This window comes from Meles meles, chromosome 2, assembly GCF_922984935.1.
Source record: "Meles meles chromosome 2, mMelMel3.1 paternal haplotype, whole genome shotgun sequence".
NCBI classification, from domain to species: domain Eukaryota; kingdom Metazoa; phylum Chordata; class Mammalia; order Carnivora; family Mustelidae; genus Meles; species Meles meles.
The window spans coordinates 135,143,342-135,167,882 of NC_060067.1; the positions used below are offsets into that span (position 1 = coordinate 135,143,342).

Genomic DNA, 24,541 nt, shown 5'->3' on the forward strand with positions numbered 1-24,541 from the left:
CTCTTTTTTAACATATGATTTATTTGGAAGTATAATCCTTTATTTCTAAGTATATGGAAATTGTCTAGCTATCGTCTTGTTGATTTCTAGTTTGATTGCATGGTGGTTAGAGAACACATTCTGTTAGATTTCAGTCCTTTCAAATTTGTCTAGACTTGCTTTCTGGCCCAATGTATGATAATTTTGATAACTATTTAATATATGTTTGAAAACATATGTGTTCTTATGAGCACTGGAAGCAGTATTCTGAACAGATCCATTAGTTCAAATTATGTTGGGGGTCAAGTCTTTCAAATCATTCTTAGTATTTTATCAGCTTGTTCAATTAATTATTGAACAAAAATAATTTCCCAACAGGGCAATTTGTTTTTCTACTACTCCTTGAAATTTTATCAGGTTTTCCATTATATATTTGGGACTATGGTACTAGGTAAATATAAATTTAAAATGGAAACTTTTTATCATTACAAAGTGACCTCTCCTTTTTTTGATTTTGTATAACATTCATATATTTATACTAACGTTCTTTCAGTTACTATTTGCTTAGCATATGTTTTTCCATTTTTTATTTTTAATTTTTTTGTTTCCTTATATTTTAGATGTATCTCTCAAAAACAGGATGCAGTCGTATGTTTTAAATCCAGTATGAAATATTTATTTTTTAATTGGGAACAGTTAGTATATAATTATTGTTATATGGATTTAAATCTACCACCATATTTTTGTTTTCTACTTTTCCTAAAGTCTTCTGTTTCGTTTTTCCCTTATTTCCTTGCTTTGAGTTGTCTTTTTTAAAAGATTTTATTTATGTATTTGACACAGAGAGATCACAAGTAGGCAGAGAGGCAGGCAGAGAGAGAGAGAGGAGGAAGCAGGCTCCCTGCTGAGCAGAGAGCCTGATTCAGGGCTTAATCCTAGGATCCTGGGATCATGATCTGAGCCAAAGGCAGAGACTTAACCCACTGAGCCACCCAGGCGCCCCAGAGTTGTCTATTTTTATAATCATTCCATTTATATTCTCTATTTGTTTCTATCCTATTCAAAGTTACATATCCTGTTTCTATTATTTTAGTGGTTGCTCTATAAATTATACAAGTGTTCTTATTGTATCACATCTAATACTAATCATTACTTAGTCCCTACATACATACACACACTCATACACACACTCGTGCGTGCACGTGCACACACTCACACACACTCAGTGTATTCATTAAAGCACAGAGATTTTCTCTAAAGATGTCTCTGAACTATTCACAGTGGTTATTGGGTCATGGGGCATTGTATTGGAGGAGAAGGGGGGAAATTCATTCTGCTTATCAGAGTGGTGTATAGCACATTAAATCATGACCAAATGTTAGTTATCATTGTCATTTGTAAGCTTTCTTTGTATAACTCACTTATGCATTTGCTACAGAGTATTTTGAGCATGATGTCTTGCTCATATGCAATATTATTTAGAGATTGAGTCTGAACAGGAGAAAATTAAGTCTTTTGTTTTCAAAACCCAAATTAAAATGAAAAAAAAAAAAACCTCAGGATATATGGTTTGTTGAGTTGTTAGCAATTTGAAATTTAGGAATGGGGTAGGAGCAGGTATAGATTTTATGATTAGCAATAACTAAAACAACCAGAATAAGAATTGAATGTTTACTGGATTGCAGTAACATAATCCTCAGGAAGATGACTGGCACTGGGCAGGACTCAGGGAATGAGGTAGGGAGGGTATAAGTTGCACCATAAGAAATTGTTAGAGCATAGCAGTGAAGTATAAATGTTATGGATTAATTGGAGTCCTCAATAGATTAATGTCTCCATAGTATATATTGTAAGGGTGACCTTCATAGTATAGATTCACATAGAATGCATTTTCACACATTTAAAAACCACACGAAAATGTCTTGCCACTAGATTCATGGATCTTCTGGTCACAAATTCTTGTTTACAATGTCATCTATTTTTTTGAATGGATATATTTGTTGATGAAATACATGTACCTGCACATATCTATCCAGGCACACTCAACTTTCACCCTGCCTGTGGCTTCTTCCCATGCCTACTTCTCTCTTTTCATTCAAGTGACAAGTTCTCTCCTGACCACACTCTACTCAGGCTCTCCAAACTCTTTTTCATCTAGGCCTGGAATTTTGGATTTCCTGTTCTTCTCTGTAATGTTCAATTTTAGCAAGAAAGTCAGTCAAGCTAGAGTCCCCAATCCTCCATGTCTGGTTGACCTCCATATCTTTATCTAATCAGGTTCCTGATCCTCCACCATCTTCCTGGTGATATCTGATCACAGTGGATTGTATCCCAAGAATCTTGTTAGGTTGGTTTAGCCAGAATACCCCCTTACTCCTGATGTCTCTTCTTAGTAATTTTCCATCCACCACCCCTCGCCCTGCTCCTTGGCTATAAATTCCCACCTGCCCAAGCTGTATCCCCCATTGCAAGTTCCCTTAGCAGTGATCCTTATACACATGGCAAACAACCCCCTCCCCAATAAAGTCTGCCTCACCATCCTATAACAAGTCTCTTGAATAATTCTTTTCTTTATCATCGGTCTCTGCTCAACTCTCATTTACTTTTTCTTTCTTTTTTTTTTTTAAGATTTATTTATTTGACAGACAGAGATCTCAAGTAGGTGGAAAGGCAGGCAGAGAGAGAGAGAGAGAGAAGCAGGTTTCCCTCTGAGCAGAGAACCTGATGCGGGGGTGGATCCAAGGACCCTGAGATCATGACCTGAGCTGAAGGCAGAGGCTTTAACCCAGAGCCACCCAGGTGCCCCTCAACTCTCATTTTCAAGAGGATCTCAGAGACAACCACGTGTAAAACAACTTTTCTGCCTATCCCACCCTCTTTATTTTCCTCAAAGTAATTTTAGACTATTGGAAATAATCATACTAGTTTTATTTATTTACTTATTTATTTACTAACCCTCGGAGCATCCCCAAAGTCTGGCACACAGTAGACAATCAAATATTTGTTTAAAGCATATAGGGTCTGTGGAATCCTAACAAACGCAGGTAAAACGCAGACTCTTAAACACTGTGAGACGAAAACAAACAAACAAAAACCTAGGTTGGAAGGGGCTTTGGGAATGTAGAAGGGCCCTTAACGGGTGAAGAAACTGAGACTCAGTGGGGGATGAGCCTTGCTCAAGGTAACGGAGATGAGCAGAGGGTCTTCTGCCACACTAGGACGTGAGCCATCTCCCAACAGTCTAATGGTTGAGGGGGCCAGCCTCTGCGAGGCAGGAACCTCCCAAAGGAGAGCCTCGTCGGAAGACGCTGTTCAGCTGGGGGCTGTGCGTCAGGGTAGATGATGCGGGAGATCCTCGCCCGGGCCTGGGACGCCACTAGCCAGGAGCGTCTAGCGTCGGTAAGCCCAGCCCAAATGCCAGGCCTCAAACTGGACACTGGGCCAGTTTCACCCTCACGTCCCAGGCCCCCTCCAAACACCGTGGTATTTGGCAAACCCGCAAGGAGGCTGCGAGCTGGTCTCGGGCTGAAAAGTCCACTACGGGATAAAAAGACTTGGTGTCGGTTCCCGGGGACATTTTAGAGCGACGTACTTGCCCCTCCCCTTCCGGTCCGGTCCGCCGGGTCTTCTCCCGCAGCCACGTGAGTTTAGGCTGCGCGCTTTTTCTGAGTTGTGGCGGTTGTTGGTGTTTCCGTGGTCTAGGCTGCCGGGGTCCTGCAGGGCCGTGAGGACGTCACCATGGTGGGCCCCCTCCCGCTACCCTGAACCCGCTTGGCTCTCTGGAGGGAAGGGGGAGTTCTTGGGATACTGGAAGAGGGAACCGGGCTAAGTGATTGTACTGGTTCGTACACCGGGGTGAGGGATGCAGGGTAGGCCAGCCCCGAAGTGGCTGCCGGCCCAGCGTCTGGATCTTAAAGTTAGACTTCCGGGTTCTGACGCGTTCGCAGAGCGCCCTGCTCCTTGGGAGGAAAGCCGCCTCGCTTCCATTTTCTTGCTACTCACCAGTGTGAGGGCGGCGGGAGGAGTAGGGGTTGGGGGGAAGGTCGGCAAAACTTGGGAAAGTGTTACCTTTGTATTGGTGTGCCACCTCTTGCCCGTCTAGACTGCTTGGGCTCAATCTCTTCTTTCTTGGTGTCTTACCGCCGACCTCCACTGATGCGCTCGCTCCCCAAATCCTGCCTCGACACCCCCACCCCATTCCTTTCAGGACGCTCAAGCTCTTCTGTTGTTTTTATTAAAAATTGACTAGATGCAAAAGAGTGGTTACTCTTACTTAACGAAGTGACGTGTAAAGATTAGTAGTGTAAAGAACTCTCGTTTATCCGTTACCCAGTTTAGGAAGCAAAACTTTTCAAAGGTTTTTTGTTTCCTTCCTTGGATCTGTAACGTTCAGGAGCCCTCAGGTAAACGGTATCTAAATTTTGTATTTATAGTTCCCTAGTTTTTCTTTATAGCTACCACTTAACGGTGTATTTCAAAACGGATGTTTTTTCTTGCATTTAAAAAAAATTGATTAAAATTCATTATAGTGATTCTTGACTAGGAAAATGTTTTATATTCATTTTCAACCAATTTTTAATAAAAACAACAATGTAAAAAAAGTTTATAATTTGGGAAAAAGTTATGATACTCTGGCCACAAGTTCTTTTGTCCTCTTTGTTCTTTTTTTCTCTTTCTTTTTGTATGTCTGACATTTTTGTCTTTCACATCTGTACGGTCTTTTGCCTTGGATCATACGTGTTTGTGTATGTATAAATTTAGTCTTTTCACTTATCATTGCACTTGTGCTATTTCCAGACCTTTATAAGATAATTCGTTCATAGCTTTTCCATTTCAGAGTGGAACATTAAAATATTAGATAAGATTGAGGGTTGGTTGGCATTTGAATGTAGTTGTCCTTGACTATGAGAATTTCAGTTTATCAGGCTGTATGGTAGGAGATTGCCTTGCCATAAGAATCAAAGGAGTGGCATAAAAATTTGTTTTCATTGGCACATTTGCTGCCTTTTCAGTTTTCTGGTACATCACTAGTGGCTCTGCTGTGCCCTTTCTTGAATTTAAGCTCAGCTTGATACTGGAGGTTTTCCAGTTTTTTCTGTCAGTTAATCTAAACTACTTTCAGTACAGTTTAGAATGTGGGTTATGGAGTTCCAGAGAACTAAGTTTGACAACCGTCTTTGCTAAATTTTGATCTTGGTGAAATTACTTAACCCCTCTAAGTCTCAGTTTTCCACTTGATAAAGTGGGATAATCATAATAACTACCTCATAGAATTGTTGTGAAAATTAAAAGTAAGCCACTCAGCCTAATGTCTGGCACCTGGTAGATGTAATTTAATTGTTGAAATTACCTTTAGTAGTAAGTAGTAAATTAATAGTAGAGCTTGTAGTTGTCCACTTTTGTTACTTTGCTCATTTATTTTTTTTTTCTTATTTTGAACATCTCCTGGAGCTTTACAAATTTATACCTTTGTCTTTGATCAGAAGTTAATTCAACCAACATGAACAGTCTTTTCATACTAATTCATCCCACCTAACACTTCTTTATTCTGAATTGTGAAGTTTTTAGTGTACTAAAAATTTTTAATTTGGTATGTACTATACCACAAGGCACTCTGCTATATTCCTTTTTGTAGAAGCCTATTATAAAGTTTAAGCATGCTTATTTTTCTCCAAAGTTAGATTATAAGACATTTAAAAGTGTGCCATCATCCTCCCTTGATTTATCTTTGCATATTACTGTGGGCATTAACTATTACTGACTACCTACATATTCCTTAATGACAAGAGTTTTGTGCTGTTGGACTCACCTATAAATGTAAGCTGAAACAACAAAACTTACTAGCAAAACAAAAACTTACTAACTTTTGGTGGTTGTTTTTTTCCCCAGCTGCATTGAGATATAATTGACTTAGAACACGGTATAAGTTTAAGATGTACATTGTTACGATTTGATATACATATATATTGTAAAATAACTACCACAATAAGCTTAGTTAATAGATCACATTACATAGATACCAATTTTAAGATTAACTCTTTTAGGGGCGCCTGGGTGGCTCAGTGGGTTAAAGCCTCTGCCTTCGGCTGGGGTCATGATCCCAGGGTCCTTGGATTGAGCCCGGCATCCGGCTGTCTCTGTTTCCCTTCCTCTCTCTCTGTCTGCCTTTCTGCCTACCTGTGATCTCTGTCAGGTAAATAAATAAAATCTTAAAAAAAAAAAAAAGATTTACTCTTTTAGCACCTTTCAAGTATACAATACGGTATGGTTATATCTCAAGAACTTCACTCATAACTGGAAGTTTGTACCCACTGACCAACTTGAAACATTTCTCAACCCCTTCCCCTGGCAACCACCAGTCTGCTTCCTGTTTCTATAAGGTTTTTTTCCTATAAGTTTTTTTTTAAATAGATTCCACATATATGTAAGATCATGCCATATTTGTCTCTCTCTGTGTGACTTACCTCTCAGTATAATGCTTTTGGGTTTCATCCATATTGTTGCAAATAGTGGGATTTCCTTTTTTATGGCTGGTTGATAATCCACTCTGTATATATAACACATTTTCTTCATTTGTTGAAAGACACTTTAGGTTGTTCCCATGTCTTGGCTATGATAAAAAAGGCTTCAGTGAACAGAGGTGCAGATACCTCTTCAAAATAGTGATTTTGTTTCCTTGGATATATACTCAGAAGCAGGATTGCTGGATCATATGGTAGTTCTATTTTTAATTTTTTGAGGAACCTCTCTGTTGTTTTCCACAGTGGCTCTATCAGTTTTCATTCCCATCAGCAGTGCACAAGTGTTCCCTTTTCTCCATATCCTTTTCAACGCTTATTATCTGTCTTTTTGATAACAACCAAGAGCTTGATGTTAGATTTTTGCAAGAAAGATAACATTGAAGTCTGCATTAGAGAATTAATTAAGGTATTCTTAAGGAGAGCATTGTTTATGAGTGATTAAAATTATATGAGATAATTCACACTTTTAAAGACCATTTTTAATATTTTTAATTCACAGTGGGCACTCAGCAAATGTTGACTTGGGGCATCATCCTACTTTTTTTTACTTCTTTCAGAGTATTATTATTATTTTTTTAAAGATTTTATTTATTTATTTGACAGGCAGAGATCACAAGTAGGCAGAGAGGCAGCAGGAATATTTGAAATATATTGCCCCTGAAATACCTCTTTCTGTTTCTGTGTTTGAATAAACTATTTGTGTTTTCTTTTGTTATTCTCAATTACGAATCCAAAGAAGTTTAGAATGAATTTTCTGAAGTAATTGCTAAAGGTTGTAGGTTACTAATACTAGTACTAATTTCTGACTGGAATATTTTTGTGGTGCCAGAAACTTTTCAAAGTAAGCATAGTTACTCAAAATAGTACCTTACTTACTTATGCTTATGGAAAGAAATCCTTAGTTATGCTTACGAAAAGAAATGCTTTTTTTGCTCTGTCTTTCAGAGTTAAAATATAACTGTTAATCTTCTGTAGCGAATACACCTTTTTTCCTCCATGCCCAGTTTTGTTTTATGTTTACATTCTGTACTATTCTATGAGTCATCAAATGCTCTATAAGTAAATTTGGAGAATCCCTGACTGATAGAGATTAATTGCTTTTCAGTTAAGAGATATTTAGCTTGACTAGACTGTTTAATACATTAACATTTTATTGATAGGATTTTACTTTAATTTTCCTTGTTGAAGCATTTCTTTTTTATTTTAATATATTGAAAAAATATGGACATGTTTTAAAATTTTAACAGGTTATATTGTACATATTTCTGTTCCTTATTATATATTCATATCCTGCCTTGAGGCAACTTTTTCATGAATAATACAAGGAATTACAAACTCCAGCTGAGTCAGAATATAAATTCAATTTCTTTGTTTCTTCTTTTACCAAGTCTTGGAGGTTCTTTCCTGAGATTTCTTAAGCTATGAGGACATTTTCATACTCCAAGGTTATCAAAATTTTTCTTGTTCTGAAGAAAGTTCTTTTTAAATCTTTAAAGGAAATAGTTTTACAGACTTGGACATATTGCTGAAACAGTGTTACACCTCTATAACTTTAGCTGTTAAGTTTTAGCAGCCTCAGAGAGCATCTCTTTTTCTTGGGGTTCTTTGACCTTTACTTGTTTTTCTTTTTTTTTTTAAGCATTTTATTTGTTAGGATATATGGAATAAAGATATCTTTACAAAGGGTACCACTTTGCTTTATTATTTTCTTCATTTTTGTCTTCATCAGTTCTCTCTTTCTGTGTAACAAGTTGTCCCAAAGTTTAGTGGCTTAAAACAACAGCATTAATTACCTCACAGTTGCTGTGAGTCAAGAATGAGGCTTATGGTTTACCTGGATCCTGTGCTCCAAGATCTCTTAGAAAGTTACAGTCAAGGTATAATCTGAGGCTGTGGTTTCATCCCAAGGCACAGCTGGGAAGCATGCACTTCCCAGCTCACACATATGATTCTTTGTAGGGTTTATCCCCTAGTACACAACTGGACTCAGGGCCTCAGTTCTTCACTGCTGTAGACTAGAGGCCTGTCGCATTTCCTTTTTAGATGGGCCTCTTCGTGGGACAGCTTTCTGCATGGCAGTTGTGTTCTATCAGAGTGAGCCTAGTGAGAGAGCAAAAGAGAATAGGCAGGATGGGAGCCAGAGTCCTTACAAAACCTAATCACAGGATTGGAGTTCCTCCATTTTTCATATGTTATTCATTAAAAATAAGTCACTAGGTCCACACTCTAGGGGAGATTATACTTAAGACATGCATATCCAGAGATGGAATTCATTCTTAGACATCTTAGAGGCAACTTACCATGGGTTCTGAAACATTTTTATTGATGATAAATGATCTCTCTGTGTGTCAAATAAAATCTTTTTAAAAAATCTTTAAAAAATAGTTTATTGCTGAAAAATGCTAATCATCATTTGAGTTTACAGCAGGTTGTACTCTTCTTGCAGGTGGGGGCTTTTGCCTCAATCAGGCTGCTGACTAATGAGGGTAGAAGTTGCTGAATATTGGGGTGGCTGTGATAATTTCTTAAAATGAGACAGTAATGAGGTTTGCCCCATCAATTGACTCTTCCTTTCACAAATGATTTCTTTGTAGCATGCATTGCTGTTTGGTATCATTTTATCCATGGTAGAACTTCTTTCAGAATTGGAGTCAGTCATCCCAAACCCTGCCACTGCTTTATCAACTATGCTGATTTAATATTCTGAATCCTGTGGTATCATTTTAACATTCTTCACAGCATCTTCATCAAAAGTAGATTCCATCTCAAGAAACCACTTTTTTTTGTTCATCTGTAAGAAGCAGCTCCTTACCCATTCAAGTTTCATCATGAAATTGCAGCAAGATCAGTCATATCTTGAGGCTCTTCCAGTTCTATTTTCTTGCTATGTCTACCACATCTGCAGTCCCTTCCTCCTTCCTAGGAGTCTTGAAACCCTTGAAGTCATTTATGAAGGTTGGAATCAACTTCTAAACTCCTGTTCTTATATTTTGGCCTCTTCCCATGAATGGTAAATGTTCTTCATGGCATCTAGAATGGCAAATCCTATTCTGAAGGCTTTCAAGAGTTATTTTGCCCAGATTTGTTTGAGGAATCACTGTATATGGCAGCTATAGCCTTATCAAATTTTTTTTTAATAAGACTCAAATGTCAAAATCTCCTTGATCCATGAGCTACAAAATGGATGTTGTGTTAGAAACTATGTTGTAAACAGATATGCTATCAACCAGACTTTGTGGTTCCATTTATAGAGCACAGGCTGGGTAGATCTCCCATAATTCTTAAGGGCCTTAGGATTTGAGGGATGGTAATTGAACACCAGTTTTAGTTTAAATTTACCAGCTGCATTAGCCCCTAACAAGAGAGTCAGTCTGTTTTTTGAAGTTTTGAAGCCAGGCATTGACTTCATTTGTAGGTGTGAAAGTCCTAGATGGCATCTTCCAATAGGAGGGTGTATTGTGTACATTGAAAATCTTGTTTCGTGTAGTCACCTTCATTATTGATCTTAGCTAGATTTTTCTGGATAACTTGCTACTACTTCTGTATCAGCACTTGCTGCTTTACTTTGCACTTTTATGTTATGGAGACTGCCTTTTTCCTTAAACTGCACGAACCAACCTCTGCTAGCTTCAGATTTTTTTCTGTAGCTTCCTCATCTCTCTTGTCCTTCATAGAATTGAAGAGAGCTGGACCTTTTTCTGACTTTGGCTCAAGGGAATGTTATGGCTGGTGTGATCTACCCAGACCCCTAAAAACTATGAGCAGTAAGGATATTTTGCTTTCTTATCATTTCTGTGTTCACTGGAATAGCACTTTAAGTTTCCTTCAAGAACTTTTCCTTTGCCTTCACAACTTGGCTAACTGGCACAAGAGAAAGGCCTAACTTTTTGGCCTTTCTCAGCTTTGTACATATCATTCTTATCAAGCTTAATAGTCTCTAGGTTTTTATTTAAAGTGGGAGATACATGACTCTCCCTTTCACGTGAACACTTAGAAGCCATTGTAGGGTTAGTAATTGGTGTAAGTTATATACTGTTTTGTTTCAGGAGATAGATCTGAGGAGAGGGAGATAGATGGGAGAATGGCTGGCTGGTCAGTGAGAGTAGTAGGGGTACACAGAGCATTTATTGATGAAGTTTGCTTATATGGACACAGTTCATGGTGGCCCCAAACAATTACAAGGATAACATTAAAGATCACTGATCAGACCTCCATAATAAATACGGTGATTATAATGAAGTTTGAAATATTGCAAGATTACTGAAATGTGACATAGGGACATTAAGTAAGCAAATGCTGATGGAAAAGTGGTGTTGATAGACTTGCTTAATGCAGGTTTGCCACAAACCTTGTTTGTAAACAAAACAAGGACCACTCCCCCCCCACACACACAATATCTGTGATGCACAGTGAAACAAAGCATGCCTTTACTGTTGTATGATGGTTTCACATTATTTTTCTGTCCCTATAGCCACCTTCCAGTGCCTTTCTGGGGTTCAGAGTGGCAGTTACCTTGCCTAGGTGTATCAAGAAGAGAGCAATAAATATTTATTGGCGTATTTCAGTAAATATTTGTTGAAGGAATGAATACATATGTGAATGAGGAATTGGTGGTCATTTTAATTAATTCTGCCAGAAGTTTTACAGAGGAAGTGGCTTTGAGTTGTATTTTATGAAAAGACAAGGAAGGAAAAGGATTTTTCAGATAGAGATAACAACCTCAGTCTTCAGAAGTTATGAAACAGCATGGTGTGTTCTGGAAATGGGGAGAATTTCAGTAAGAATGGGATGAAGGATGTTTTGAAGAATGAGTAATAATGCTGGAGAAGTACGTTGGGGGTAGATTGTTTTCTGCATTAAGGACTTGGGACCTCACTGTGAGCTCGTTAGCAAGGGAGAAGGACTTTTACTAAATAAATGTTGTAGGAAAATAAGCTCTGCGACTTGCATGAATAAAGAATGAGCAGTGAAAATCTAAAGGCCATTCTAATCATGAAAAATCATGAGGCTGAATTAAGGCAATAACAGTAATTTTGAAGAGAAGATTCTAGAAGCCTTTTTGAGGATTAGGTATGTTAGAGACCAACAGGTGTCTCCAAATAGAACCTTTTTCTTCTGTAATAATGTATTTTTTTTCTGTGAATAACAATTATATTTACTACTCTCCCTTATGTAACCCAGTGATTAAATTTTGATCAGTGGGATGTAAATGGAAGACTCCAGCTTCTGAGATTTTGCTCTTAAAGGAAAGGGGTATGCCTTTTGATTTTCTTTTCTACTTGTCAGTGGTTAGAGTTTAGACTTAGATTAAGTCATCTTGAACTATATAGATATATAGGATGTTATGCCTTTAGGATTATAGGTGTAAAGTCTGGATCTCAGGACTTTGTGAAGCAGAGCCTCCAGCTCCTGTGTTTTACATCAGAGAACTAAACTTTATCAGATTACACCATTATTATTTTGGGCTTCTCTTATAGGAAGCCAAATCTAATTCCAAAATAAAAACAGGTCCGATAAAATACAGAATTATGTAGGAATAAAGAGTTAACTGAAATGTCGAATTCAGTGGACTGAATGAATTGTGACCTTGTTAAATAGCATAAGGTTTGAAGGGGAAAATAATTTGTTCTTTTTGAGGTGTGTTAATTTTGAGATGGCTTATATTCTTTCTTCTATTCCTGTTTTACTTTGAATCCAACTTTGACTTTGTTTGATTCAGTGCCCATTCTGTTCTATGTCCAGCTTCTCAGTCAAGCTCCCATGAATATCCTATGTTCCTTCTACTTCCCCAACTTTTTAAACTATAACACAATTTTTAATTAACATATAATATATTACTTGTTTCAGGGTTACAAGTCTGTGGTACATCTTACACAATTCACAGCACTCACCATAGCATATACCCTCCTCAGTGTCAGTCAGTCAGCCACCCCATCCCTTCCACCCTCCTCCATTCCAGCAACCCTCAGTTTGTTTCCCGAGATTAAAAGTCTTATGGTTTGTCTCCCTCTCTGGTTTCATCTTGTTTCATTTTTCCTTCTCTTTCCCTATGATCCTCTGTCTTGTTTCTCAAATTCCTCGTATCAGTGAAATCATATGATAATTGTCTTTGATTATTTCTCCTAGTTCCATCCACGTAGAACTGTAACACAATTTTAACTCTTGTCTTCTCACTAGGTGCATTCTTTTACCTACTTTGAAGATAGAAAAGTTGAAGAGCTGGGTTTATTGACCCATTCTATGCCTTTCTTTATTATATTACTGAAGAGTAGTTTCGAATGTATCATTTCTGTTATGACAATGGAAACAAATGCCATTCCAATCATTTAACAGGTCTGGGTTATCTCCTAATTCCTAGAGTAGTGTTTCTGGCTTATGGTATTTCTTATACTACTGTTTTTTAGATTTATTTCTAAAGAAATTTTTTAATAGAAATCACTGACGTATCTGACTATGTATGTCATGTCTCTTCCTAATTTTAGCCTAAAGCCCTAAAGGGAAAAATTGTAGGACGGGAAAAAAAGGTCATCCATCCATATAGTAGAAGAGCAGCTCAAATTACAAGAGAGGCCCACAAAAAAGAAAAAAAGGAAAAGTAAGTATCTTTTTATCATTTGTATTGCATTGGTGTAAAGCCCATTAATTAATTAATACATTTATTTTTCATCAGTAATCCCTTCTCCCCTTAATGAATGTTAAGTATGTTCAGTGCACTGAAGGTAAAACAGTGAACAAGGATTCAGCTCTTCTAGCACTTACCTAAAGCAGAAACATACACTTCAATAGGTTGTGATGAACATACTGAAGAAAAAGGAAAAAGAATTACGGGATAGAAAGTGACAGAGGGGTTCTATTATATATAGAATAGTCACGTGTAGCTTATCTGGAGAAGTTCATATTGGAGCAGAGAGCTAAAAGATGTGAGGGCAGGAGCTATGTAGATATATGTTGGACATATAGGTTAAAGTACTTAGTTGTCTATTAGGTATATAGAAGGAGATACAAAATGGGAAGTTGGATATGTTGGGTCTGGTGTTCAGAGGATTGATTAGAGATGCAACCCAGATTTGGGAGTCTTCAGTTTCTAGATGGGACGGTAAGTGATGAGATTAGAGAAGATCATCTAATGAGTAAATGTAGCTAGAAAAGAGAAGGAGCCAGGGATTGATCCCATAGGCCTCAGTCGTTTAGAGGCTGGAAAAAGGATCCAACAAGTGAGACTGAGAAAGAGGAGAAAGAAGATTGTGTTTCAAAGAGAAGGTGGTGATCAAGCTATGTCATTTGCTCTTGATTAACATGAGAGCTGAGAATTGATCTAGCAATATGATTTAGTAATTTGAAAATCATTTAGTAGAGATCACTGTATATTTTTTGTTATTTTCTTAGTTGTTGCTCTGAAAGTTACAACTAAATCTTAAAACAATCTTATTTCAGATTAATGTCAAGTTAATTTCAATAGTATACCAAAAATTTCTTCCCTTGTGGCTCCGTTCTCCCTCCTTTTTACTATTATTGTTAAGAAATTACATCTTGGGGCGCCTGGGTGGCTCAGTGGATTAAGGCCTCTGCCTTCCACTCAGGTCATGATCTCAGGGTCCTGGGATCGAGCCCCGCATCGGGCTCTCTGCTCCACAGGGAGCCTGCTTCCTCCTCTCTCTCTGCCTGCCTCTCTGCCTAGTTGTGATTTCTCTCTGTCAAATAAATAAAATATTTAAAAAAAAAAAAAGAAATTACATCTTTATACGTTATAATCCCACAAACACAGTTTTACGGTGATTGTTTTTATATAGTTGTCTTATGAGAATATACACAAAAATACATTTATGCTGTCTTTTATATTTACCTGTACCTTTTTGTTTTGTTTTTACTGGTGCCCCTTGTTTCCTCATGTGGATTCAAATTGCTATTCACTGTCCTTTCATTTTAGCCTATAGGACTCCCTTTATTATTTCTTATAAGGTAGGTCTGAAAGTGAGAGATTTGCTAAGTTTTATCTGAGAATGCCTTCATTTCACCTTTATTTTTGAAGGGAACTTTAGAATATAGAATTCTTGCATATATAATTCTTTTTTCAGTCTTTCTGTTCAGCACTTTAAATATGTCATCCCTCAGCCTTCTGGCCTATGTGGTTTCTAAGGAGAATTCAGCTGTTTATCTTACTGAATGCAGTGAGTCACTTCTGACACTGTAAAGTTGTTCTTTGTCTTTGAATTGTTTGACAGGTATGTCTAGTAGGTATGGATCTCTGAGTTTATCCTACATGGATTTCATCCTAAATGGAGTTTGTTAAGCTTCTTGTGTGTGTAGCTCAATGTTTCTCTTCAAATTGGGAAGTTTTTAGCCATTATTTTTCCAAATATCTATCTTTTCTGTCCTTTCCTTTCCTTCTGTGACTCCCATTATACATATGCTGGTGTTGTTAGTAGTGTCCCATGGGTGTCTGAGACTCTTCATTTATCTTTCTTTCCTTTCCACTTTTTGTTTCTCAGATTGGATAATTCCAGCTAACTTGCTGTTAGGTTTGTAGGTTCTTTTTTCTGCCAGCAAAAAACTGCTGTTGAATCTTTCTAGTAAATATTTCATTCTTCTTGTTACATCTTTCAACTCCAGAATTTCTACTTGACTCATCATTGTAATTTCTGTCTCTTTATTGATATTATCTGTTTGGTGTAACATTATCCTAATTTCCTTGAAATTTTTAGATACAGTTCTTTAATTCTTTGTATATGTTTATTATAGCTGAATTCAAGTCCTTGTCGAATAGGTCCAACTGTCTGGGCTTCTTTAGGAGGTTTCTGTTGACTGCTATTTTTAATCCCCGAATATGGGCCACACCTTTCCTTTTTTGTTGTGTGTCTCATAATTTTTGGTTGAAAACTGGACATTTTCAATATTACAGTGTGACAGCTCTGTTAAATAGACATCTCTAGCACCTATACCCAATTAGGTTTGCTCTTGTTTGCTTCATGACTTTCCTAGACTGATTTTGTAAAGTCTGTTTGTTGTGTGTGGCCATGGCCATTAATGTTTTTGCTCAGTTGGTGGTCAGCTAATGTTGGAACAGAGAGTTCTTTAAATGCCTTTAGCTAATAAGTCTCTTGGCCTTTGCTGAGGGGTTCTTTGAATCTGTTGAGCATGGCTTTGACACACCAGGATACAGTTTACTTAGACTTCATTTTTTGTTTGCATAGAGCCTCAAGGTTAGCCAGAGGTGAGAGAATAGGGCCTGTTCAGGTCTCTCCTTAGCATGAACATAGTCATTAATGTACATAAGGTATTCTAGATGCCCAGGAGTATGTTGGGGCTTGCTTTCAAGTCCACTGTGCACATTCCATTTCCCAGTTTTCCTTTAAAATTTTTTAGTCCACCTTTTGTTAGCCCCCAGCTGGTAATATCACTGAGGCAGCTGCTATATTAGATAATTGCTGCTGATTATTTTCAAGAAAAAACTTAGGGATAGGGCTCTTCCTACAGAGAGCTCTGTCTGAGTCAGATTATCTAAGGACAGAGTAACTTCAAGCTTCTCAGCATGCTGCTTGTCAGGTCAAATGGTAGCAGTTTTCTGGGGGTGAAGGTTTTGGGGAACTCCAAATTTTATGTCTCTAGTGGCCATTAGGAAGATGGCTTTTACAGCTGCAGAGAGTTGCTAGTCCATTGGTTTTCAGCACTGTTGTGGAGTTGATGAAGGGGTGATGGATTAGGCACATTCACAGGTTTGTTGTTCTTACGGATATTGGGCTGTTTTTCTTGAGAATGCACCTCAGATTCCTGCAAGGCTTTGTTTAATTTTCATACTTCTGGAAAAGTTGATTTGACAAGTTTTGTTAGTATACTCTGTTTTGATGGAAAAGTGGATTTTCATATGTCCTTATGCCATTGTGGAAGTTGGTTTGTGTTCTTGATGTGAAGAATTCATAGCAAAATTTTCTTCTTAGGAATACAAAATGTGTATATAATGCCCTTTCTTTTCTTCTTCCTGTCCCTTAGTGTCCCCTTTCTGGTCAGCATTTGTCTATTCTCCCCTCCATCTTTGGCCTGTGAGAGTTCCCAGTAGCCTCTGGAGTGACAAATAAAGAATTACTTAAAATGAAGTTACAAAGGCAAAAATCATCATGTTAGCTATTTTAAAATAGACTTCCATTTTAATAAATAAATGGTAGATATATTTCTGTACTAACTGATTGAAACTGGCACATTCATTGTTACATATTAATTCCTTACCCAAGACGTAAAGGCATATTTAGTAAAGATTAGCTGTTCCACAATGATTTGGCTAGAAGTTTTCTGGAAGAAAATAGACAAGTGCTTTGATAGTCAAGTCAAACTTTCTTTTTCTTTTCTTTTTTTTTTTTTCCGTAAAGGTTAATTAGGATGATAGTATCATTTTAAAAAAGTAATTTTCAAACTTCAAGTAATTTATGTATCATTTTCATGAATTTTGCTTTGTCTATTGGCAAGGTTATTACTTCCCTGCTTTTGCAGTTTTTGATTACTGTCTTTACTATTATTTCACAAACTTAGGTGTACACGAGATATACCTGTATGGCATCTTAAAACAGGTTGTTCTTTCCCCTAGAATTTTCCATCAGAACATGTGGGACAGTGTCAAAATTTTGCTTTTTAATGAGTTTTAGATAATGGTATTGGCTGTTGGTTCAGGGACCACACTATGAGAACCACTGACTGTGGTATTATTTACTTAATATTTTTTTAGAATCTATTTCCTTTATGTATCTTTTTTTTTTTTTTTTTAAGGAGACATTTGATCTGTATTAAAAACAAATAAATACTGTTTCCTTACCTGTATGGTCTGAGCCTGAGGCATGCTTGCTTTATCCTTGCTGAAAAGATTTGGCAAAGGTTGGAAGACTTATTAAGTAAACATTAAACTAAATGTTCTTCTTCATGTAATTAGAGAGGATCAAAAGAAAAGGGAGGGGAAAGTAGCTTGTTTAAAGATGATTTAATTCTGTGTGTCTGTGAGATCTAGAAAATCAGCTTATATATAGTGCCAGTGGTATACATGGCAATACTTTAGGAAATACTGCTTTAGAATTTGACTAAATTCTTTGGTTCACTGTAAGTGCTTGTGTCAGTGAACCTACAGTCTTTGTATGCTGTCAGGTATTTTCAGGATTTTATGCATTGATTTACAGAATCAGCATTGTGAAAGAATTATGGAAGGATAAAACTGAACAACATGGTAATTCCTGTATAACTTATTCTTAGGAGGTCCCATTATTGGCCAAGCCTCCTTTTTTATAGTACAGACTTGAAAGGTATTACTTAATTTTTTCTACTTGGGCAATGTTCTAAACAGATTTTTCTCATTTATTTTAAAGAAGTCATCACTGTAACCATTATGCTCCAGAAGCAAACACAGTTTTAGTATGTCCAGTGTATTTTATGAACGGGCTTAGATGATTGTCATAGATGTCAGTTTTTTGAGTAGCAGCATCATTGACCATGAGTCATATTTCATTTAAACGGCATAAACACAAATAGCATCTTAAAATACTGCTGGTCTTCCTGCACTAGAGTAGTACTTCCAGCAAGACAGAAATGCTGAGTTGCATATTTTGGAGAGATGGTTGGTGACAAGATACTGAGACTCTTGGGACAGCGATGAGCAAGATGATAGAAATGGTACTGGCGGTATTTAACTTGAACTTGAATTTAACTTGCTTTATTTATCTATTGCCACATAAGAAATTCTATGACAGAGCAATTTGAAACAGGTTTTGGTCAAGAATTCCAGTGCCACTTAACTGCTTCTGGCTCAGAGTCTCACAAATCTGCAGTTAAAATGTTGGCTGGGTGTGCATTCATCTCAGAGCTTAATAGGGAGAGGTGCTTCCTAGCTTACTTATGTGGCTATTGGCAGACCTCAGGTCATGGCTACCTGGTGGCTAGAGCATCAGATCCCTGCCATATGAGCCTCTCCATAGGCTACTCACAATATGGTAGCTAGGTTCCAACAGAGCAAAGGCTCTGAGATAGAACAAGAGAGGGTGGCCAGGACAGAAGGCAGTCTTTGAAACTTAATTTCAGAATGATATCCTTTGCTATTGTGCTATTTTATTTGTTAGAAGTCTCTAGGTCTAGCCAGCCACACTCAAGGATCACCAGACCATGACAAGTAAGACACAAGAATCAGTAGGGGGACCATTTTAGACACTGTAACCTTTTGTGAACTATCTGCCTACCAAAAATACGTGGTTTTCTAAGGAACAAAGATAGCCAGGTAGCTTAGAGTACCCAGTTTCTATACTTTTATATAGAACTGAGGACTCTGTACCACTTCCTAAGTTCCTTTTTAGGGAGAAACACAGGTAGGTGGGGAGATCAGGGAGGATATTTGTTATGTTGTAGTGCCTTTGACTAGTGGTTAGGGATGCAAAAGCAGACCTGCTAGGTTAACCAAATTGCCTCTTATTGATAGACTCTGATTAGTTCAAGATACTGCAGGAGTGAATAGCAACAGAATAAGAGTGCAAACAGGTTTTTCTTCAGTATTTGAATGCTCTGACTTAGGACTATATGGAATATTGCTTTAATTCATATTAAAAGAAACTAGTATGTTTTAGAGACTAGTGCATTTCAAGGGATGTGCAATTTACAGAAAGCACATGGCTTTTTTTTTTTTTTTTAAGTTTATTTATTTGAGAGAGAGAGTGCATGTGCGTATGAACAGGAGGAGGAGCTGAAGGAGGACAGGAGAAGCAGACTCCCTGCTAAGCAGGAAGCCTGTTGAGGGGCTCTATCCCAGACCGTGATATCATGACCTGAGCCAAAAATCAAGAGTCAGATGCTCAACCATCTGAGCCACCCAGGTGCCCCAGCAAATGGCCGTTGTGTGTTATTTTTGCTTTATTTTATGATTTCTCAGCATAGCAATATTTTTTGGTATGTACTATCACACATACAGTATGTCCTACATGGTATACCATAAAGAACTCTAGATACCGAAAGAAAATGTCTTAATATGGAAAACTGACAGAGAGAAACTAAGCATAATGGGTAAAAATCTAAGAAACTCTTTACAGAATTAATCTCAAATTGCTTTGCTTTTTTGTATCCCAACTGATAACCATTCTATTTCAGGCCCCATTGAGTTCATTCAGAATTATTGCAACCTGACTTCTAACTAGATTCTTTTGTCTAGGCTTAATTGAAAGGAATGAATTTTTTTCTCCCTTATTATGAGTGTTCTCTGTTTTTTTAAAATCAACTTTGAGGTATAAATAGCATTCGGTAAAATGGTCATATTTTCAGTGTACAGATTGGGCTTTTCACAGTACATTAGTCTAACCACGACAATTAGTGTATAGTGCCATTTTCATCCTTCCAGAGGACTTCCTTATGCATCTTTTCAGTCATTCCTCACCCTCTACCCCTAGCCTCAGGCAACCCCTGTTTTTATTTTTACTTTGATAGATGAGATTTGTCTTTTCTGATTTAAAAAAAAAAAAATTTTATTAACATATAATGTATTATTAGCCCCAGGAGTACAGGTCTGTGAATCGTCAGGCTTACACACTTCATAGCACTAGCACTTTGCATAGCACCTATCCTCCCCAATGTCCAAAACCCAACCACCCTCTACCTACCCGCCTCCTCCTGGCAACCCTCAGTTTGTTTAGTGAGATTAAGAGTCTCTTATAGTTTGTCTCCCTCCTGATCCCATCTTGTTTCATTTTATCGTTCCCTACCCCCCACACCCCCCACTTTGTCTCTCTAATCCTCATATCAGGGAGATCATATGATAATTATCTTTCTCTGATTGACTTATTTAGCTCAGCATAATAACCCTCTAGTTCCATCCATGTCGTTGCAAATGGCAAGATTTCATTTCTTTTGATGGCAGCATAGTATTCCGTCCGTTCTGTGTGTGTGTGTGTGTCTATATACCACATCATGTGTTGATGGACATCTAGGTTCTTTCCATAGTTAGGCTACTGTGGATGTTGCTGCTGTAAACATTCGGGTGCACGTGCCCCTTTAGTTCACTACATTTGTATCTTTAGGGTAAATACCCAGTAGTGGGATTGCTGGGTCATAGGGTAGCTATATTTTCAACTTTTTGAGGAACCTCCATGCTGTTTTCCAGAGTGGCTGCACCAGCTTGCATTCCCACCAGTCATTGTGAGAGGGTTCCCCCTTCTCCACATCCTTGCCAGCATCTGTCATTTCCTGACTTGTTAATTTTAGCCATTCTGACTGGTGTGAGGTGGTATCTCATTGTGGTTTTGATTTGCATTTCCCTGATGCCGAGTGATGTGGAGCACTTTTTCATGTGTCTGTTGGCCATTTGGATGTCTTCTTTGCAGAAATGTCTGTTCATGTCCTCTGCCCATTTCCTAATTGGATTAATTTGTTCATTGGGTGTTGAGTTGGATAAGTTCATTATAGATTTTGGAGGCTAGCCTTTTATATGATTTCATTTCCGAATCTCTTCTCCCATTCTGTCAGTTGTCTTTTGGTGTTGTTGATTGTTTCCTTTGCTGTGCAAAAGCTTTTGATCTTGATGAAGTCCTAGTAGTTCATTTTTACCCTTGCTTCTCTTGCCTTTGGCGATGTTTCTAGGAAGAAGTTGCTGCAACTGAGGTAGAAGAGGTTGTTGCCTGTGTTCTCCTCAAGAATTTTGGTGGATTCCTTTCTCATATTGAGGTCTTTCATCCATTTTGAATCTATTTTTGTGTGTGGTGTAAGGAAATGGTCCAGTTGCATTTTTCTTCATGTGGCTGTCCAGTTTTCCCAACACCATTTGTGGAAGAGACTGTCTTTTTCCATTGGAAGTTCTTTCCTGCTTTGTCAGAGATTAGTTGACCATAGAGTTGAGGGTCTATTTCTGGGCTCTCTATTCTGTTCCATTGATCTATGTGTGTTTTTGTGCCAGTACTATAATGTCTTGATGGTGACAGCTTTGTAATAGAGCTCAAAGTCTGGAATTGTGATGCCACCAACTTTGGCTTTCTTTTTTAACATCACTCTGGCTATGTAAGGTCTTCTCTGGTTCCATATAAATTTTAGGATTATTTGTTCCATTCCTTTGAAAAAAAAATGATGGTGTTTTGATAGGGATTACATTAAACTTGTAGATTGCTTTAGGTAGCATAGACATTTTCACAATATTTGTTCTTCCAATCCGTGAGCATGGAACATTTTTCCATTTCTTTGTGTCTTCCTCAATTTCTTTCCTGAGTACTTTATATTTTTTGAGTAAATATTCTTTGCCTCTTTGGTTATCAAAGAGGTATCTTTGGTTTTGGGTGCAATTGTAAATGGGACTGACTCCTTAATTTCTCTTTCTTATGTCTTGTTATTGGTGTATAGAAATGCAACTGATTTCTGTGCATTGATTTTATACCCTGACACTTTACTGAATTCCTATACAAGTTCTAGCAGATTTGGGGTGGAGTCTTTGAGTTTTCCACGTAAAGTATCATATCATCTGCAAACAGTGAGAGTTTGACTTCTTGGCCAATTTGGATGCCTTTAATTTCTTTTTGTTGTCTGATTGCTGAGACTAGGACTTCCAGTATTATGTTGAAAAGCAGTGGTGATAATGGACATCCCTGCCATGTTCCCGACCTTAGTGAAAAAGCTCTCAGGTTTTCTCCATTGAGAATGATATTCGCTGTGGATTTTTTTCATAGATGGCTTTGATGTTATTGATGTATGTACCCTCTATCCCTACACGTTGAAGAGTTTTGATCAAGAAAGTATGCTGTACTTTGTTAAATGCTTCTTCAGCATCTATAGAGAGTATCATATGGTTCTTGTTCTTTCTTTTATTAATGTATCACATTGATTTGCGGATGTTGAACTGACCTTGCAACCCTGGAATAAATCCCACTTGGTCCTGGTGAATAATCATTTTAATATACTGTTGGATCCTATTGGCTAATATTTTGATGAGAATTTTCACATCTGTAATTCTCTTTTTTGATGGGGTCTTTGTCTGGTTTTGGGATCAAGGTCATGGTGGAAGTTTAAAATGGAAGTTTTCCTGCCATTTCTGTTTTTTGGAAAAGTTTCAGGAGACTAGGTATTAATTCTTCTTTGAATCTGTCCCTGGGCTCTTGTTTATTGGGAGATTTTTGATGACTGTTTCAATCTCCTTACTGGTTATGGGTCTGTTCAGGTTTTCTATTTCTTCCTGGTTCAGTTTTGGTAGTTTTATAGATCTCTAGGAATGCATCCATTTCTTCCAGATTGTCAAATTTGCTAGTGTATAGTTGCTCATAATATGTTCTATAATTGTTTGTATTTTTTTGGTGTTGGTTGTGATCTCCCCTCTTTCATTCATGATTTTATTTATTTGGGTCCTTTCTCTTTTCTTTTTGCTAAGTGTGGCCAGGGGTTTATCAGTCTTATTAATTCTTTCAAAGAATCAGCTCCTAGCTTCATTGATTTATTCTACTGTTTTGTTTTTTGTTTTTTTGTTTTTCTTTTGGTTTCTATTTCATTGATTTCTTCTCTGATCTTTATTATTTCTCTTCTGCTGGGTTTAGGCTTTCTTTGCTGTTCTTCAGCTCCTTTAAATGTAGGGTTAGGTTGTGTATTTGAAACCTTTCTTGTTTCTTGAGAAAGGCTTGTATCACTATATGTTTTCCTCTCAGAGCTGCCTTTGCTGTGTTCCACAGATTTTGAACAGTTGTGTTTTCATTATCGTTTGTTTCTGTGATTTTTTTTTCAATTCTTCTTTAATTTCCTGGTAGATCAATTCATTCTTTAGAAGGATGCCGTTTAGTCTCCATGTGTTTGAGTTCTTTCCAACTTTCCTCTTGTGATTGATTGCTAGCTTCAGCGCATTGTGGTCTGAAAATATGCAGGGAATGATCCCAATCTTTTCGTACTGGTTGAGACCTGATTTGTGATCCAGGATGTGATCTGTTCTGGAGAATGTTCCACGTGCATTAGAGAAGAATGTGTATTCTGTTGCTTTGGGATGAAATGTTCTGAATATATCTGTGATGTCCATCTGGTCCAGTGTGTCATTTAAGGCCTTTATTTCCCTGTTGATCTTTTGCTTGGATGATCTGTCCATTTCAGTGAGAGGAGTGTTAAAGTCCCCTACTATTATTGTATTATTGTTGATGTGTTTCTTTGATTTTGTTATTAATTGGTTTATATGGTTGGCTGCTCCCACGTTAGGGGCATAGATATTTAAAATTGTTAGATCTTCTTGTTGAACAGACCCTTTGAGTATGATATAGTGTCCTTCCTCATCTCTTATTATAGTCTTTGGCTTAAAATCCAATTGATCTGATAGAAGGATTGACACCCCAGCTTTCTTCTGATGCCCATTAGCATGGTAAGTTGTTTTCCATCCCCTCACTTTAAATCTGGAGGTGTCTTCGTGTCTAAAATGAGTTTCTTATAGGCAACATATAGATGGGTTTTGTTTTTTTATCCATTCTGATAGCCTGTATCTTTTGATTGGGGCATTTAGCCCATTAACATTCAGGGTAACTATTGAGAGATATGAATTTAGTGCCATTGTATTGCCTGTAAGGTGACTGTTACTGTATATTGTCTCTGTACCTTTCTGATCTACTACTTTTAGGCTCTCTCTTTGCTTAGAGGACCCCTTTCAATACTTCCTGTAGAGCTGTAGGTGTTTGCAAATTCTTTCAGTTTTTGTTTGTCCTGGAAGCTTTTTATCTCTCCTTCTTTTTTCAATGATAGCCTAGCTGGATATAGTATTCTTGGCTGCATGTTTTTCTCATTTAGTGCTCTGAATATATCATGCCAGTTCCTTCTGGCCTGCTAGGTCTCTGTGGAATAGTTTGCTGCCAATCTAATATGTTTACTGTTGTATGCTACAGATTTCTTTTCCCAGGCTGCTTTCAGGATTTTCTCTTTGTCACTAAGACTTGGAGGTTTTACTATTAGATGATGGGGTGTGGGCCTATTTTTATGGATTTTGAGGTGGGTTCTCTGTGCCTCCTGGATTTTGATGCTTGTTCCCTTTGCCATATTGGGGAAATTCTTTCCAATAATTCTCTCCAATATACCTTCTGCCCCCGTCTCTC

At 37.5% G+C, this 24,541-nt stretch overlaps 1 protein-coding gene across 1 annotated transcript in view; it reads left to right on the forward strand.

Annotated features, from left to right (window-relative positions):
- Positions 1–3,584: 3,584 nt before the first annotated feature.
- The window catches only part of TMA16 (translation machinery associated 16 homolog), a 34,746-nt gene continuing 13,789 nt past the window's right edge, over positions 3,585–24,541 (forward strand). Inside the window, exons 1-2 of the mRNA XM_045985280.1 lie at positions 3,585–3,720; positions 12,983–13,095. Coding sequence (XP_045841236.1) covers positions 3,718–3,720; positions 12,983–13,095 — 116 coding nt within the window. The 5' untranslated portion in view covers positions 3,585–3,717. The remainder of the gene's footprint in view (positions 3,721–12,982; positions 13,096–24,541) is intronic.